Source organism: Cyrtonyx montezumae, unplaced genomic scaffold (assembly GCF_038088225.1).
Source record: "Cyrtonyx montezumae isolate F1298 unplaced genomic scaffold, pur_monq_1.0 scaffold_18, whole genome shotgun sequence".
Lineage (NCBI taxonomy): Eukaryota > Metazoa > Chordata > Aves > Galliformes > Odontophoridae > Cyrtonyx > Cyrtonyx montezumae.
This window is the reverse complement of record NW_027071914.1, coordinates 13011618-13030431: the sequence shown is the minus strand read 5'-3', so window position 1 is coordinate 13030431 and position 18814 is coordinate 13011618. Positions and strand designations below refer to the sequence as shown.

The following is an 18814-nucleotide window of genomic DNA, read 5'->3' as shown; positions in this document are numbered from 1 at the left end:
TTTTTTTCCCCAGATGACAAAGCAGCACAAGCAGCAACGGGCTTCAGGGCTGCCTGCCTGTGCCATGATTCAGCAGTTGTAAAAGGAAGGAATGCCTTCTTTTTTGGGAGAGGGTGGGGGAGAGTGGGAAGGCATGTGTGACTGGCATGTGTGTGCGCATTGACTTCCCAGAGCTCGTGTGATTGGAGCATAGCGTTCAGCTATCCTGCAAGTTATGCTGGAGGTAATAACCTGTTTCAAAAGAGGGACTTGGAAGGTATTTGGCACAAAACTGCATTTTGCCCAGAGAGAAGAGGGAGCCTGCTAAATTAAACACCTTTGTTACCATTTAGAGTATGTTTCTTATTTAAGACACTTGGTGTCTCACTCACATGCTGCCTGTTGTTTGGGGCTGTTTCCCTGCCTGTCTCTCTGCATCCTGCATTTGGGCTGGGTGTAGCTCAGTCAACAGTGAGGCATAGGAAGCAGCTTGGTGGCTTTGGGGAAAACTGTGGCCATTGGATCCCAAACTTCAGCATAAGCAGGGATTTGCTGATTTATTTCATTTACACTGAGCCTTATTTCTGAGCACTGGGCCCCTGCTTGCATTGTCCGAACACAGTGAAATTTTCTCTGTGAGGATATTTATGCTGCTGACTCACTGTGTCGACTCAAAACAGATTCATATTTGCAAAGAAAACCCCTTTTCCCCCCTCCCCTCCCAGCAATACCAAACGTGGCCAGGCCGTGTACCAGGCCACCCCAAGCACTGCTCACACAGCCCATCCTTCCACCACCACCGCAGGGACCGTTCCTCCTGCATTCCCCCACCCTCCTTTCTCATAGGGCCATATAAACACCGAGTCCTTCATCTGTACAGAAGTACATTGCTTATTTAAGAAACAGAGCGTTGCTTAAAGCTCCCGGCGTTACGCAAGGCCTTGAAGCAGGGCGCAGGTTGGGCGCACGTGCGCATCCTCTGCGCTTCATGTGCTGCGTTTTGTGGTCTTCCTAAAGCCCTCAGCCCGGGACTGAGATACCGGCTACGCTCGTTTTTCCTAACTAGGCCGAAAACCCTTTCCAAGCGGTTAAAGAAACGCGAAGGGGCAACGAAGGTGAATCGGCTGTTTAATACAACGGTGCCCAGGCCGCCGGCAGCGCACTGCCTGAGTCCGCAGCTGTACATGCAGCGCTCGATGACCGTCGGGACGGTTAAGGACGGAGCGGAGCACCCCCCGCAGGGCCGGGCCCTCAGCAACGAGGGGTCCGCTGCGTCCCCGCCCACATCTCCACGGCCTCCCCTCGGCCAGCCAATCGCCACGCACTTCCTGCAACCCCACCAGCCAATAGAAGCGCTCCACGAAGGGCAGCGCCGTTGGGGCGTGTTTAAAGGCGGGCGGGCCCTTGAGCGGCGGCGCTGTCAACCAATCGAAGCGCAGTACTGGCGGAGGGGCGGGCGGGCGGGCGCGCCGTTTGCCAATGGGAGAAGAGAAGAGAGGTGGGCCGGGGGGCGGAGCCGGCGCGCAATAGATAGGCGGGTGACGGAGGCGCTGCGCGCCTGGACACGTGACGGAGGTGAGGGCCGGGGGCGGCGAGCGGGGGCTGCGGCGCTGCTGGGGGCGCGCGGTGAGTGCCCCTTCCCCATCCCACGCACCGCGGGGTTCGGACCGCGCCCGGCGGGCACCGGGCCGTGGGGCACCGCGGGGATCGGCCGCGCGAGGCGGGCGGGGGGCACGGCGGCGAGCCGGGCCTCGGGCGTGGGCCCCGCGGGGGGCGGGGGGGGAGTCCCGGAGGCGTTGAGGAGCGGGTGGTTGTGGCCGAGGGGCGCGGCGCCGTTGGCCGTTCCTCGTAGGCCCGGCGGCTTCTGGTAGGTTCTGCGGCCTGTGCGGGGCCGGCTGGCACTGGGGCGGAGGGAGACGTCGGTGTGAGGCTGCGAGAAGGCTCTGGAACGGGACACAGCGGGGCCCAACAGGTGGGGGTGCGCCTGATGGAGCCTGGGGGGCATAGAGCCGCGGGGCTGGGCTGCTTTCAGCACGGGGCTCGAGGGCCTCAGCCGCGTGCTTTTAAATTTAAGCAGTGAAGTAAAGCGAGCCTCGCCCCGGCGTGCGTGTGTGCTCTGTTCTTAAAGGAAGGGCTTTCACGTGCCGTCCCGCGCTTCAGAACTTTCTAGGCGGTGGAAAGAGAAACGCTGCGGGTGATGTCATTGGGAAGGGAAGCTGCCATGGGGTGGTGGTGGTAGTTAGGGTAGGGCTCCGGGCTTCAGCGGTTGTGGGGTTAATTAACGCTGCAGCGTTTCTGCACGGCGCTGTGTAGTGCTGAGTTTGTTTGGGGTACGTTGGGTGCCTGTGGTCCGGCCTTTGGGAAGGAGGTGTTTGTTGAAATTCAGTGTGTTACTAATGCTTGTCGAGTAAACTTAACCCATGTGTATTACTAGGAGATAATAGAGCTGCAATAGTGTGTGAGATAAGAGTTAAAAATACTGACTAAATGGGAGTTAAAATATATTACTCCCAAAGCACTTCAAGTGCGTGAGAGTGACTATACATCCCTGCTGTTGCTTTGATCGCCTTATGTGGCTTTATCCAGAACAGTTAACTCTTCTTGTGAGTTAAACTTAGTGTTTAAGTCTCAATGTTTCCACTTACTTCAGTATATATATATAATATAGAGAATGCTTCTACGTACTACTTGACGAGCTGCTGTAAGGTGTTAACTGTTTCCTGGTGTGGGCTGCCCTCCTAGGAAGAGAAGCCTAGTGCAAAACAGCAAGAAAGCTTGCAGCTTCTGCTAGATTGCCTTTCATTTGATGTGTTGTAGCACTTCCTCCTAAGTAAATGAATAAATCCTTCACTGAGTGCACCCTGAAACTTGTACTTAGTCCTTGCTTTTATTTCCTTCTCTTGCCTTTCATTTTTCTGCCTCTTGCAGTGAACAAAATGGCAGCCTGTTCTTGCTGAAATCAATTATATAGCTAGGCAAACTTGAATGGATTTCTAGGCATGATCTCAAAGATCTTGGGGCACCTCCAGATCTCTCCCCACCTACCATCATCTCCCTTGCAGGCCATCTGTTTTATGGCCAAGAAGCCTTGCAGTTCTGCCTTTGTCCTCCAAGGACTTCCAGTTCTGCAGGGATCTCTGTGCTGACAAACAGTACATGGTGTTTTCTCCCTTGCTGTTTTTGCAATGTTGTACATTATTTTTAGAAACTGGCGTATTTGGAGTGCTTATTAAAGTTGAGCTTTGCTGTCACCTTTCACACCTAATCTCTTGGTTTGTGTTCCTTTCAGCCCAACCACAGCAGCTTTTCCTGTCGTGTGTAGGGGCTTCAGGTTTGGCTAATTCCTTCTCAAACCTGAAGTAGCAGTGTGTCCTACCCACTGCCTCCTTTTTGAGGGGAAGGAAAAAAATGAACCAACAAAACCACCCACGTACAGTGCTCTGGCCTGTTGAAAGCAAGGCAGGGGAGTATGGGAGTCTGTGTGACTTCAGAAATAAGTACTTAAGGGGAAAATAATTTTGTCTGCTTCATATGAGCTGCTGTGTATCTGAACATAATTTTATTATATCCCTCTCAGAGGAGCAGTGAGATACCGGTTGCTGAAATCACAGTGTTTGGCAGTGAAGCTTGTTGTCCACCTTTGCTGTGGAGTGTAGATCTCCCAAGTCTCCCTAATGAGAGGTCTGTCTGGCAGGTGTGGATGACTGCAGTGTACCTGATACCATGACTCTAAGCTGATTCTGCTGCTAGCAGCTTAATTTCCTTTATCCTTGGCTTCTTGTCCTGCTACAACACCTTTTGCCTTTGCGTACTGGACTGGAGAATTGATGGCTTAAAATGGTGTGCCAGAAGGGTTTTTAGCCATTTAAATTGCCTGTCCTGCTCACTGTCACAGTGTGGTGACACAGCAGTGGAGGCAGGATGTGGAAGGTGAAAGCATCTCGTGGTGTCCGTGAGATGCCTCTGCTCTTCAGTGGTTTGAACTTTAAGTATCTCAGGCTACCATGTAGAGTAGCTGATTCTTACTCAGAAATAATGAAAATGTAGTTTGGAGAGGAGTGAGGGTGAGGCTGCAGCAGATGTCTCTCTTCCTTTTGGTCTTGTGGCAATGTTTGTGTGCTGGGGTGAATGTATTTACTTGTGACTGTACAGTTTTCTTCCGTGGCCCTTGTCTTGCATGAAGGTGTTGTGCTTATTTTTGCAGGTGTGCTACTGCAAATACAGTAGCAGTGTGTGGTTCTGAACATGGCTTTGCTGGTTAATCTTGTTTATATGTGCTCAATTCTCAACTGTTGATTGAGATGCTGCTGCAATAGGAGCTGATAATGCTCTTTCAGTTACGTTTCTGAAGGGTAGTTGTGTTAACTTGTATGGTAATGACACTTCCCTTCAATGCTTAGCTCTGCTGTACCTTGCTTCAAAAGACTTCTTTCATCTGACAGGGTTTTTTTAAGAGTTTCATTAAACTGTATATCTAGTAGCAATTGAGCTGTAGTTACATTTGTGCAATATGCAGTGTTAAGGACTGGCTCGATGAACCACTCAAATAGATGTGTAACCAAGGAGATGATTAAACTGGTTTTGCAGGCTCTGCTTAAACTGTCAGGGAAATAACTCTGAAGAGTATGTTCTGGAAGTATGATAGCAGGGAACTTAGGCATCCTCTGGGGGCCCTCTCCACTGTGTCCTTCCTGCTGCATGTTGTGATCACTGATGTGCTGATCAAGTCTCTGCAGTGTCATGCCATTAATTAAGAAAATTAGTCTGTATGCCCAATAAAATAGGATAAGTCTGTGAAGCTGTATCATTTCTTGATTTCAAGGCCTTGAAATCCAAAGCTGACAGTCACTCGGTCCTGCGTTGTAAGCGTGCTGCTCCTTTGGCAGGAAGCTGATGCTGTCTCTTCACGTCCTGTTCAATTTAGTTTTCACTGCTGTAAAACTTAACTCTGCAGTGCAGCTGTTCCAGGTGTCTGTTTTGAGTGACCCTACAAATTCCAGGAGGAAATACTTCATCCCCTCCAGCAGGAGTTGGTGGGAAGTGCTCAGGTGGCAGCAGGCTTTCTCCTGGAAGCTGCCTGAGGGTGGGCACAGGGTGAGTGATTTGATGGCACTGATGGTCTTGAACTCACTTCCTGGTTAGTGCTCGTGATACTGTACTGCAGCACTTCTCCCCTCTATGCAAACAGTGTGCTGATGTCTGAGATCGTCTGAAGACCTTATTGAGTAAGTTTTAACCTCTGGCTTGGGATGGTGGTGTGCTTTAGGTGACCACATCTGTAGTTGTGAGTGACTCAAAGATGTGCTGGAAATGTCTTTTAAGACTGTCTAGTGTGAAAACCAATTCCTTTTCCATTGCCTGTAGTTCAGGAGTAGCCTGATTTACTGAAGTGTAATCATCTTCGTTGTGACCCCAAGGATTGTGTGAAGTTGAAACTTTCTCCTTTAGCAGTACGTCTATTATGGATGGAGCTTTTTAACATCAAAAATCTGTGCTTTGCTTTGGTTGTTCTCAGGACTGTCTTTATTTTGTACAGTTTAGTGTGGGTGCTGTTGCAGTTTGTGTTGTTGCAGATGAGCAGAGTGAGGAGCTTGGGCTGATGAGTGCCTGTGGTGGGGGGTGTGAATGATCTTGTGCAGAATTGGGAGTATTTTGTACATGGTAGAGAGCTGTTCAGGGCACCTCTTATAGGGGAATGAACTTGTGGGAGCTGCTTTCCAGTCATAATAAAGGAGCAAAGATAGTAAAGTGAATTAGCATCTCTTCAAGGTTTTAGCTTTTTTAATTAGAAGAAAGTTATGGGAAATTGGAGTAGATTGTAGCCTTGAAGTGAGCCTCCAACTCAGCCAGGGTTGGCTGGGAAATGGAGAGCTCTGGGGTGGGTCCCCATGGTTGCATCAGAGCACTGATGAGCAGAGCAGAAGAGCTTCTGCCTGTGCTTCCTGGTGCACTGGTGGACCTGACTGGGTTCATCCTGGATGCTGTGCTTGAACTTCTTGAGCAACCTTGCATGCAATATCAGGTTGTGTAGCCTTGTCACTTAGCCAAGCAAGAAGCGCTTTTACCAAAGTCCTTTGGCTACAGACTATTCCTTCTCAAGCGTTGGGATGGGATTATGAAGTAGGTAATAACTGCATGGAGCATGTACTGCCATGAACCTCTAGGGACTGATCTGTATCTTTAACCAAAACTTCCAGTGCAGGTGGGGAGCTGACCACGAGGACTGCTGTGTGCAGAACAGCTCTCAGCCTTTGCACAGGCTTGGGAGGAGAGGAGGCATGCCAAAAAGGACATCACTGTCTTAGCTTTAACCTCGCTGTATTTTGAAGAAGCATTTTCTCATATTCTGACCAGTGCAATGGTTGTTCCATTTTCATGATAGAATTTGAAAGCAGTTACAGGACATGGAGTTAAGTTCTACCAAGTCTAGAATGCTAAGAATGTGTTGGGTAAGGCAAGGCAGAACCCAGCCTTTCCTTGGAAGGGCATCCCTGTGCCACCGCGTCCAGAGTCGCTTCAGTTGTGCAGGGCACATCCAGAGCTTTAACAATTGCTTCTTCAGTGGATGTTTCAGGCTCTTGGTTTTTTTCCCTCTCTGTACCCATGGGCACGGCCCTGCTCAGAGCACGTTGTCTGTGCAGGAGGATTTCAACTTCTGTTGATTTTGATGTTTACTTGACAGCTTTTGATTTTTGGCTTTGTATTGTGGTTCCTACGTTTGTGGTAAGGTCTGCATCCCTCTGTGTGGTTAGAGTTACCTCGTCTCCATTCTGGCTGTACCCTGTGCATTAAAAAACAAAACAGGCTTTACTTATATGTAGGAGCACTAGAAGTTTTTGTCAGCTGTTGATGCTGTGAGTCGGTTCCTTTCGACCCTGAGCTGTTGTGGTGCAGTTGCCTGAGCTGTGAGGGGGAGGGCTGTGGGCATGGATTGAGACCGTAATCCTCGAGGCCATCACTATTGTTAGGGAGCAGGCTGTGGCTGCATGTTGCTGTAGTGACAAACTGGGTGACCTCAACACGACTCTCTAAAATGCATTTGGGTTGGAGTTGTAAAGCATCCCCTCTGCCATTAGAAGCAAGTTAAAGAATAATCAAAGAGTGGTAGATCTGGTATGCAGTGGAGCTCTGCTATACTGGATAGTGCTGATAAGCTGCTAAGACTGTAAATGCTTTCAGTTGCCTAACATGCTTTGTAAAGTAGGAAAATTGTTTTCTAGTGTGAACTTATGCCCCTACAGGCCTTATTAACTCTACTTGAGCTATATGTGTAAGTCTGTGGGACTGCAGCCTGGGGCAGGAATGTACGGGAAGGAGAGAATGTTTAGTTTCATAATCCCTTTCCAGAAGGAATTAGTCTCAGCTACAACTCTGTGGAGTAACAAAATATTCGGAATGTAATTGAGAGGAGCAGATCTCCTGCTTTCTGTGAGCATTGCACATCTGTCTTGGGAGCAGATAAAATTCTGAGCAGCATGGTAGGAGCCTTGCTTCCTACATCCACCTAAAGGTGCAGTAATTGAATCATTCTTTTTATTTATCATTTCACTTTGAGATCTTTTGAGCCTGAGTTTGTCAAGATCCATTATGTTTTAGCTAGGGTAATACGCTGGGCATCCCGTGAATTAATTGGTGTGAGGTTTTGTTTCTATGAGACTGCTGTATTAATTTTTTCTTTGATTGTCCTGTTAAATTAGAGATGAAATTAGCTGTCCCTTAAACAGTGGGAATTCTTCTGGGTCTGCTTTGGTATCCAGCTGCTCGTAGACATCTGCTGAGTAGTGTCAGTGACTGCTGGCAGTCAGTCTGTAAGGAAGCATGGGGAAGGGACTGATGCAGATGCTGGTGTCCCCATGTATGAAATCAAGAAAATTACTGAACAGGCAGTAGTTGGTTGAAGGAGTTATTTCTATTCAGTTCATAAATATTAGCTACTAGTGTCAGTGTGTTGCCTTTAGAGTTCCTCACAAGCAAGTAGTAGGTTTTTCTGTTCAGACCTTTTAGATATATAAGTTGTGTTGTAGACAAGTACGTCTGTTCACTTCCTCCACTGTGGCAGTGGAGGAACAATGCTGACACTCCAGCACCATCTGCAGAACTTGCCTGCGTGTTTCTCCACTACATTAGCATCTGTTCTTTAAGTTGCATTTCTTTCCCACCTTTTGAGCTGTTTTAACCAGCCAGAAGCAATAAATGGCAGAGCTGAGAAGGTAAGCTTGTACCTGTCTTTCAGTGGCATGACTTGGCACTTCACCTGTTGTCAGAAAAGCTTTTTCTCAACTGAGGAGCAGTGTGTTGCTCTGTGTGTGGTGCTGGCTTAACCTCTTTCCCTTTTTTATTTATTCAGATAATGGAGATGAAATGGATGCTGTGTGTGACCCTGCTAGCTCTTGGGGCTCTTGCTTCCCAGGAGCATGATGTGGGTGAAGATGATGGTGATGATGTCATTGATATTGAGGATGACTTGGATGATGGTGTTGAGGATGTAGAAGACTCAAATCCTGAAAGCAGTGCTCCTCCTCCAGCTCCAAAGGTTTGGCATAGGTGTTATTGAAAATTTAATTGCTGCTTGTTTTGGCTGTTGTCAGTCTGTTCAGAGTTGTTTCAGCAAAGTAAAAACTTAATGCGTAGTGTTGCTATTAAAGATCTCTAGCTGGGAGTAAGGTTTGGAGTTAAGCTTAGCTGCTTCCTTGTTATTCTCATGTGACCTGCATCTTCTTCCTCGAAGACTACAATAAATATTTGAAAATTGAGGTGTAATTTTTAGGAAGTAATGCTAAAGTTTCCAGCTGGGTAAAATCTTCAGTTTTTGTTGCAGAAGAGACCACAGGGGCTCAGCATAAGCAGCAATGATTGTCATTTCTGTATTTATGCTGCCAGAATGTTCTAGGTGCTGTAGTACATAGATGTGGAATGTGAACTATATATGCCTGTATTACTTTAGAGTAGAGATTGTTCTTTGAAAGGTGCATAAATGCCTCTCTTCTTCCATAGGTTACTTACAGAGCTCCGGTGCCAACTGGTGAGGTGTATTTTGTAGAGTCCTTTGATAAAGGAACTCTGGATGGGTGAGTATAATCTGAAGGGATGATTGAACAGATAAAATCAAATTTTCACATGGAAGGGAATTAAACCCTCCCTAGTGCCTATTGATTTCCAGCAACAGGCAGCATGTGGGGAGGATTACAGCAGTGACTACATGATCCTGATTGTTAAAGTGATGAGGTGAACTATTTTTTTACTTAGGTATTACTAATAACAGGGAGAGAAGTCATATTTTATGTAATGCTTTAATCTTTCTCATCTGATTTTGTGTACTTGCTTCAGGTAATGTAAGCATAATAATGAAGTATTAGAAACTTGAATATTTGAGCTTTCACAAAAGTGACTCTTGAGGCAGTGATCCTACATAAGGATGGGCTGGGAAGTGACAAACACTGGGGTAGAACTCAGGGGATCAAGACACTGGGGTTTAGTTATAGGACACCAAAAGCTCTTTTAAGAATTTGTGTGGTGAAAAAGGATGTATTTCTGATCATTGTGTTCTAGATGGATCCTTTCCAAAGCCAAAAAAGATGATACAGATGATGAAATTGCCAAATATGATGGTGAGTCCTACCTATGATCTGACTGATGTTTCTGGTGTCATTTTGTCTTGCATAAAGAAGGTGGTACAAGTCTGTTCTCTTCTTGCTTCCTGAAATTAAGTTCACTGAAGAAAATGGGAGAATGTATACACAGTTAACAATGTAAAGCATGATCCAAATTCAGATAAGATTCAGATGAAGTTTTGAGTTCTTTTGAGTTTTTAACACTTTTGAGTTTTTAAAATTATTTTTAGTGAAGATGTTAAGCCCAGTAACTGGAAGGCACCCTGTAGGAAGTCAGTGCTGACTTTCTTATTAGGACTGGGCTAAGACAAGATTGTTATCAAAGGGGTTTTGATAATGTTTGCTTACTGTCCCTCCAGGTAAATGGGAAGTCCAGGACATGAAGGACACTAAGCTTCCAGGAGACAAAGGGCTTGTATTGGTAACACGAGCTAAACATCATGCAATTTCATCCAAGCTTTCAAAGCCTTTTGTGTTTGATACCAAGCCCCTTATTATACAGTAAGTAAAAGATAATGTAGTGTTCTGTCAAGAGTGACATGATAGCAGGCTGGGGTTTATTCTGTAACTGGGCTTTTGTTGACTGGAGGGAGGGTCTAGATGACACAAGAGACTGCAACCTATTATTATACAATTTGAGTAGGAGTAAATTAGCAATCTGGATTCTTCAGGTGAGATGTTAGGAGCATAATGGGCCCCTATGAAGCCTGAGAAGAAAAGTGGTCTCTGAAAAAGAGAGTTGGTACTAAGTCTCTAGACTTCAGTTTCTTTTACTCACCAGAACAAACAACTCATTTGTATACTGTTAATTGTAGAAGTCCATGTCCACTTGGACAAGACCTTGCCTGTAAGTTTGTCAGTGTATTTACTGAGTGAGCTGTCCCATTTGGAAGGTGGAGTGGGCAGAGTGTTAAGGGTGCACTGTTGGCTCCTTCCTTTGTTTTAGTGCATCGTTTGTGGAAGATTAACAACTTGTATAGATCTGGGTGATGAGGGATGTAGAGGAGTGTGCTTGCATGCATGTTAGACTCGTAAGAAAAGAATCTTTCTGTGACAGTAATTGAATTGTGGGATGTTATCTACTTTATCAGTTTTAAATGGCAAGTGAGCTAGTTTGTGTTTGTACAAGATAATGAATTGGTCACTTTCCTTTGCATTACAGTTTAGTTTTGGCTCAAAATGCATGCTAAAAATAAGTTGAAGTGGTCACTCACTTCAGCTGCTAGCATTGAGAGGGGATCAGGCATGCTTAGCCTATTCCTGACAGACATGCTTTGCCTTTTTCAGACTCCTTGGCATCTCTAAATATACTATTGTGTGCCTACAACCCTGAAGGGAGTTCTCCTAGAATCTAACTGCTCACTTTAGTCATCTTACAAATTGAGTTGTCTGTCTGCCATAGTGGTTATATGGGAAATAATTGGTTCCCCTTAATCTCTGTTGCTTTCTCTTACATACTTGAAAAACCTTTTCTTCCCTCTGCTTCTGGATCATAATCTTCTAGACTAGTACTCAATTATTTTAATCTTTCTGCCAGGTTAAGTCTTCTAAATCCTTGATTCTCTTCTTTTCTCAGGCTCTCTTGAACATCTGCTTAGTCTCTAGAGTGCAGCATGTGTTTTTCATATTCACTCTTGATTTGAAACAAAACCAAAATAGTCTTACTCTGCAATTTTCAAGTATAAATTCAGTCATGTATGATGAAGGTAAATGTTGCTTGTGTTTAACGTGTTCTTCACTTCTGTCCAAAACCAAATAAGGTATGAAGTAAATTTCCAAAATGGAATAGAGTGTGGCGGGGCCTATGTGAAATTGCTTTCAAAAACACCTGAGTTGAACCTGGTGAGTGCTGCTAATGTTGAGTGTTATCCATGAAGCAAAGTTGTTTGTCTTTCCACTTCTTTCTAGAGAAATCATTTTGGTGAAGGCGGTGGGGCCTGATCTACGAAGTACTTAGTGTTCTTCACTTTCCTAATATTTTCAGTTGGGGACGAGAAATACTGAAATTTTCTGGCCTCTTGACTGTATGTAATGTAATTTTAGAAAGAAACCCAGAGGACCACTTGGCTATCTAGCTGGTTTCACGTGGGCACTGAATATCAAGATAGCACTAACCAGAACAAATAGACTTTCAATGATTATATTCAGTTAAGTCTGATATTGAGACAGCATATTCCAGCTTAGGTGTGTAAACTAAATACAACTAAAGTTTACTTTTAGTGGTGCTTATTATTTATGTGAAAGAAAGTCTGGCTAATAGTATCTGACAGTTCTATGTTACTGGCTTTTTAAAGTCATTTTTGTAGTGTAGATATTTGCTTAAAAACACTCACGTACGTATATATGTAGTTGTCACTGTAATGATTTACTTATCTTGCTGATAATGCTCAAACAGCAGTTGTTTTACCTCTGGCAAATAGAGACCAAAGGTGCAATGTGAGTAGGCCAGTCTTAATTCTGGTCTTCTCTCTAGAAGCTTGTAATTGTGATGTAAGTTTTCGTCTGGGAATATCAGTGCCTTTGTATCAAATTTGTGGAAAGCTTCCTAGTGAACTGGGGGTGAGCATTCGCTGAAGTTGTATTTCAAATTACTGACATTGTTTTGCATTTTTTTAAAGGATCAGTTCCATGACAAAACTCCATACACAATCATGTTTGGCCCTGACAAGTGTGGAGAGGACTATAAATTACACTTTATTTTCCGGCACAAAAACCCTAAGACTGGCAGGTACGAGGAGAAGCACGCGAAGCGTCCAGATGCGGACTTGAAGACCTACTTTACTGATAAGAAGACACACCTTTATACTCTGGGTATGTTGACTGCTACCTGCTATTCATGTTAATGACTACTACTGTGTTTTCTAAATCAAAAACTCAGAGTGAGCTGAGGAACAAACAGGTCTTTGTGTCAATATACCGTGAAGCTAAAAACCACTTGAAAGCTGTGAATGCAAAAACTAGTCCTCGTACATAAAGGCTTGCTTCTTTTTTTTGTAAGTTTTGATTCACTTAAAGTCATGAGATCTTGAACTGAACAGATAAAGGAGAACTGTATTTCAGAATAGTTCTGGGTAACTTGATGCAAGTATTTCCATCACTGATTATACTTAGACAACATGGGAAGGGTTCTTAGCAATTCTTAAACAGTAGTTGCTAGGGGGACAGTAGCTGGGGTGGATGAAGTTTGAATTGTACAGCAGGAGTCAGTGATACTTTGAAACGCTGTCTCCTCTCTGCAATGGCCGTTTTTACTTTCTCTTTCCAGTACTGAATCCTGATAATAGCTTTGAAATTCTGGTTGATCAAATGGTTGTCAACAGTGGAAATCTGCTAAATGATATGTCTCCTCCTGTGAATCCGCCCCGAGAGATTGAGGACCCGAATGACCAGAAGCCTGAGGATTGGGATGAGAGACCCAAAATCCCAGATCCAGATGCTGTTAAACCAGATGACTGGTAAGGTGGTGGAAGAGAGGGACGTCTTGGCTGGTAACTTCAGCATATCAAAATGTCCTTCTCAAATGTAATTTGGAGTCTTGAGTCTCCCACTTGTATATATAATAGAATGTACCCTTTCTATATCGGTATTAAAAAAATACTATGTATTAGCTGGAGCTATTGCCTGTGCTACAGTGTATCTGCCTGTAGCTGACTGTGGGTTAAAACCTGGTGTATGTCAGAAGTGAAGCTGGCTGATGAATCAGTGGGATTGCTGAATCTTGCTTTAGGGTTGAGAATTTATTGCTGTATTGTTAATACATTAAATTCCATCTTCAAGGGACGAAGATGCTCCTGCAAAGATAGCAGATGAAAATGCTGTGAAACCAGAGGGCTGGCTGGATGATGAGCCAGAATATGTAGCAGACCCTGATGCTGAGAAGCCTGAAGATTGGTATGTTTTCTACTTTATATGAGTGTGACAGGTGTTCCAGCACTGGTTTTGACAAATACAAGAACTGATTTATTGTTTGCTAAGATAGTTGTCAATTCAGGCATCTTGCTTCGGAAGTGTAAGATGGAATTAGTCTGGGGAATTATGTATGCTGCCACTCATCTGCGCACTGGTCAACTGTTTTGTTCAGATTCCAAGCTGAACGGGACATGGGTGGTCACTTTCCAGTTGTACCATGCTGGAAGGTGTCTGTGCTCAGGAGCTAGCTTTCTGTGAGCTTCCATGCTTTCAAGCTATTTCTGGAAATACTTCTGCAGAATTATCTTTGGACATATTCTATACTTAGTTTCAGTATCTGTATTTTAAAGTAAGAATTAAATTTTCCCAGAAATTCTATATGTTCTAAGCTTTAGTCTATATAAAGACAAGGAGCAGACTTCAAGACTGGGTTTCCCTTTCAGGGATGAGGATATGGATGGTGAATGGGAGGCACCTCAGATTGCAAATCCTAAATGTGAATCAGCTCCTGGCTGTGGTACCTGGCAGCGACCAATGATTGACAATCCGAACTACAAGGGCAAATGGAAACCTCCTATGATTGATAATGTGAACTATCAGGTTGGTTTTGTCATTTTGTGAAGTTCTGGCCCATGCAGCATTTCTTATCCAGAAGTCAGAATGGTTTAAATTCAGCAGATGTCAATAGTAAAAATACTGTCATGGTGTCACTGTTTTTTAAGAGGACAATTTCAAAGTGCTTGCTTTCTTGTCTTTGCTTTTTTGTGGCACTCGTGAAATTTGATTTCCTGAACCTATAAACATTATAATTTAATGTGATGAATTGTTCTTCTTACCTGAAATAGACTGAAAACCGAAAGTGCAAACTGTATGCCAGTAGGGAAGGCTTTGTCATGGTCTGCAAACCACTGACAGGCTTTAATATTTTATCTTTCTTAGGGGATATGGAAACCCAGGAAGATCCCCAACCCAGATTTCTTTGAAGACTTGGAGCCTTTTAAGATGACTCCCTTCAGTGCTGTGGGACTTGAGCTGTGGTCAATGACTTCTGACATCTTTTTTGACAACTTCATCATCTGTACTGAAAGAGCTGTGGCTGATGATTGGGCTAATGATGGATGGGGACTGAAAAAGGCAGCTGATGGTGCTGCAGAGGTGAGAAAGACTTAATTGTGTTTTACTGAAACAGCACAGCTGCTATTCTTATCCAGACTTGATTAATATGTATCTTTAGGTACCAAGACCAGGGATTGATAAACCTAATTAGAACCTTTATTGTAATTATGTGGTAATAGTTGCTATTAATGGTAATGACTGTTCACTATTTTTGAAGCTTCTGCTCTGACACTTGTACTAGGAGCTGTATGCTAGCATACGTGGGCTAGTTTAAGTATGAAATGTCACGTTCACAGTTGCAGAGAGCATATTTGAAAATATGTGATTCAAACTTAACTGCTGTGACTTCCTGGATTTTTAATGGTTCACTGTATCTTACAGCCTGGTGTTGTAGGCCAGATGATGGCAGCTGCTGAAGAGCGTCCTTGGCTTTGGGTAGTGTACATCCTCATCGTGGCTTTCCCGGTGTTCCTTGTTGTCCTTTTCTGCTGCTCTGGGAAGGTATGCATTTCCTCTGATAAAAATTATAGTATTTAAGGAGAGAATTCAGTGTAATGTGCCTTAGCTTCACAACTAGCACTTTTTTTTTTAGAAGCAGCCGAGTGCTGCAGAGTACAAAAAGACTGATGCTCCTCAGCCTGATGTGGTGAGTGATGAGAGAGAGGAAGAAAAAGACAAAGGAGACAAGGAAGAAGAGGAGGAAGCAAATGAGGAGAAGCTAGGTAAGCAAAATAGACAGTGGCAAAACAGATGGAGTTCTCTAACTGAAAGAACAAAAGTGTGGGATTGGCAAACATAGTATCAAGCCAAAGGTGAACTGAAGGTGCAAATCATTAGGACAAGAGAATGAATTAATTTTTTTCCCCTTAGAAGAGAAGCAGAAAAATGATGCTGATATAGGAAGTGCTAGTCAAGAGGAAGAGGAAGAAGAAGAGGAGGAGGAGGACAGGAAACATGCATCAGAGGTAAGAAAACAATTTTAGAGGAAGGTCTTTTTCTATATCAAGAAAAAATTCACAGGCTTGGCAAACCTGGTTCATGTGGTTCTCCTTTCCAGTGTCAGGACTCATAGAATTTAATTCCCCTGCAGAATAGGAATTGCTGTGGCCTACCTCAGCAGATCAGGGAACTTTGCTAAGGGCACTTGCCATAGACCCTGCATTGTGGAAAGAGTTGGATTGTGTGGAATGCATCTTCTTGATTGCAAAAAGCTCATTCAGCTTTGTGTGCAGTCAGGATGTGACCTTTTAAGTGCTCCACACTGACATAATGGCTGACTTAAAAATGGGTGGGGTTTTGCTTGAAGTTAATGGGATTTGTGCAGCTGCAGCAGTGCTCTCAGCAGATAACAAATCCGCTGTGAAAATAAGGATTTGTCTAACCTGCATGGAAAGGAAGGTGTAGTAACAGCAAGAGGTCCTTCTAAAAATCAAATTGTAATGTAGAGTTGCAAAAGTTGTTTGTAGGTTTGTTTTAAATGGCATTTAGGGATTAATTTAGATTTTCTTAATGTTTACACACTTCACTTTCTTACAGGAGGAGGAAACTGTGAATAGATCACCCAGAAACAGAAAGCCAAGGAAAGATTGAAAAAATATATATATAAGAACTTAATCTGTGTGAATTTTTTTTTCCAAAACGTGGTTCTGGGAGAGGACCTTGGACACCTTACATTGAAACTTGGACAAACCTCAAGATTTTCACCATCCACAGGTTCCAGTCACACTATCCAATGTAACGGAGTGTCTAGCAGTAAAATACTTGCAATCCATCTGTTCTAAAGAACATCATTCCTGTAGAAAGAATGCATTTAATATAATGGGCTGTGGATTTTGGAATGTAACATGACTAACCTTTTCACTTTTGGTTTTAAATATTGTTTTGTTTTTATGTAGATTGGTAGAATTTTACCAGTCTTGTACCTTGGCTTAATTTAATATGTTAATTAGTGAAGAATAACAATGAATCTTTAAATGCTAAATGATAAAAAATGCAGTTTTATAACTAGCTCTTTTTTTTAACAAATGCGCAAACTCCTCTGTGGTGTCTTTCTATCCCTTAAAATTTGATAATTATTTGAAGAAAAGTTGTCAGTGTATTTGACAATGCCTCTTCCCTCAAAGGGAAAAAAGAAAAGAAAGGGGGAGAGGGAATCATACGTAGGGGAACCCAGTAGTTAAAGTTTTTGTTCCTGGGGGGGTTGGGGGGGAAGAGGAAGGGGTTAGTTGCTCTATGGAATAGGCACTCTGTGCGCTGCTAAAGCCCAATGAAGTGTTGACAAATGATGTAGGATTTGGAGTGGGTTGTCTTAATGTGGCATTTAATCCTGCAGACCTTACAGTTAATGGATTTTTGTTAGTTCTCCAGCTCTTTGTAAAATGAGCAGGTTTTTGGGGGGCGGAGGGATAATGTTAGACTACCTTCCCTTTTCCCCTCTCTTCAGCCACTGATACTTTCCTTTCTCTGTGACTGTACAGCTTTTTCTGAGTGCAGCTTTGCCTCAATTGCTGGAAGTGCTTCATGTTCAGCTCATTGTCAAACTCCTTATTTGTATGGCTAGGCCTACTCCAGGGTCCAAGCACTGGACAGGACAGTGTCCCATATCCTCACTGTTATCACTGTATGTATCCCTATAGGAATGGGAAAAGTGGTGGGATAGACAAGTTGAACTTGAGTATTTCACAAGGAAAAAAAACCAAGATATCAGTATTTGTAGGTGGGGGAAGAAGCATGGAATATCTTAAGTGGTATGTGAAACTGTTTCAGTCTTTCATCTGCTTTTCATGTAACAAATGCATCCTAAATTATATTGTGAATGTTAGGGAGTTTCAATTCCAGCTGAATAAATTTTTTTAAAGCGTTGAGTCTACCATATTATACTGTTTCAAACACTTGTGGAGTGCTGGTGGTCACTACAAGAGCATACCTCTGAGGGTGAGATCTATGTAACTTCATTACACTGTACCAAATACATTGGGGTTCAGATGTCTATACAGATAAGCTTTTCTTTGTTTAGAGTGAAATTAAATGTCCTGAAATTACTTCTCTTGCACTGAATTTTAAACACTCCAGTGTTGTTTGGTCATAGGTATAGTATGGGGAACAATTCCCAGGGGTTGAGGGGAGGGGTGGTGTTCCAACCCTTGCAAGTCGAACCAATTAACTAAAGGCTTGGGTTTTTTGTTTGTTGGTTTTCTTTTGTACAAATACCTTTTGCTGCCTGTCCTTATGTTGTATCCCTTGTTTGTTGTGTTTGAAATATTAGTGACCACAAATGCATAGCAGGATTTCTTTAATTTTTTTCAGCAGTGTGCAAATAAACTATTGTAAGCAAGATACTGGAAGTAATTTCAGACTTCTGTTGGGAGCATTTGCATGTTTAGAATGCCTTTGCCTGTTGAACACCTGGTAAATACTGCTCCTAACTGCCAAAATAGCTTATACTCTGACATGGGAGATGTCACAGCTTAAGCGTTGCTATTAGCTTGTTCTCAGGACTGTACTTCTATCAAGGAGCAGCTGCTATTTATGACTCAGTCCGTTGAGATGAAGTATATGTAAATGGTTTTGATTCAGCTAATGTTTTGAGCACAACATAATTCTACTAATCCAATGGTTTTTATCTTAATATGCAAATTGCCTTAAACTCCTGAACGATTCATGTGCATACGTGTTCTTTCCTAGCATCACAACGGAACTTGAGATCTGCTGTCAGCTTTTAAGTAATACTAAGGCAAAATGTAAGTCTACCTTTTGTTTTGCTAAATCTCCTGAAGAGGTCTGTCTGCATGCTATGGCTTTTTTTTTTTTAATACCATAGTGTATGCTTAAATAATCACTAAAATAAATTAAGACTTTGAAACAGCTAGAAAATGCAGAAGTTACTTCTTCTCCTGCCTTCTGCCTGGGCTGGCTCTGTTCAATCTCAGCATCACTCTTAAAGCGGGGAAGGAGAAAATAGGTGTGTAAGCTGAACTGGTGTGTGGGCTGGGGCTGAGGGAGGGGTTTGAGATGTGCTTCATCACAGGGGCTGTAGTCCTATAGGAGAACTGAAACGCTAAAATGGTTTTTCTCCTTGAAAGAATGGAGTTGATAAAGATGTGAACGGTAAGTTACTGCTCTGGGTGGGCAGCTGGCAGTGTAGCATAGCAGCAAGCCAGGCTCCATTCAAGTGCAGTCGCATCGTTTGCTTTAAGGTG

General features: G+C 43.5%; 1 protein-coding gene across 1 annotated transcript; it reads left to right on the top strand.

Moving 5' to 3' along the window:
* Nucleotides 1–1481: 1481 nt before the first annotated feature.
* On the top strand, nt 1482–17656 carry CANX (calnexin). The gene is made up of 15 exons (XM_065734764.1): nt 1482–1554; nt 8327–8512; nt 8974–9047; nt 9529–9587; nt 9950–10091; nt 11351–11432; nt 12209–12401; nt 12856–13045; nt 13368–13481; nt 13943–14099; nt 14439–14654; nt 14997–15116; nt 15208–15337; nt 15486–15580; nt 16152–17656. Exons 2-15 carry the CDS (start codon nt 8330–8332, stop codon nt 16203–16205), a joined length of 1809 nt encoding a protein of 602 aa, XP_065590836.1. The 5' UTR covers nt 1482–1554; nt 8327–8329; the 3' UTR covers nt 16206–17656.
* The last annotated feature ends 1158 nt before the right edge of the window (nt 17657–18814 follow it).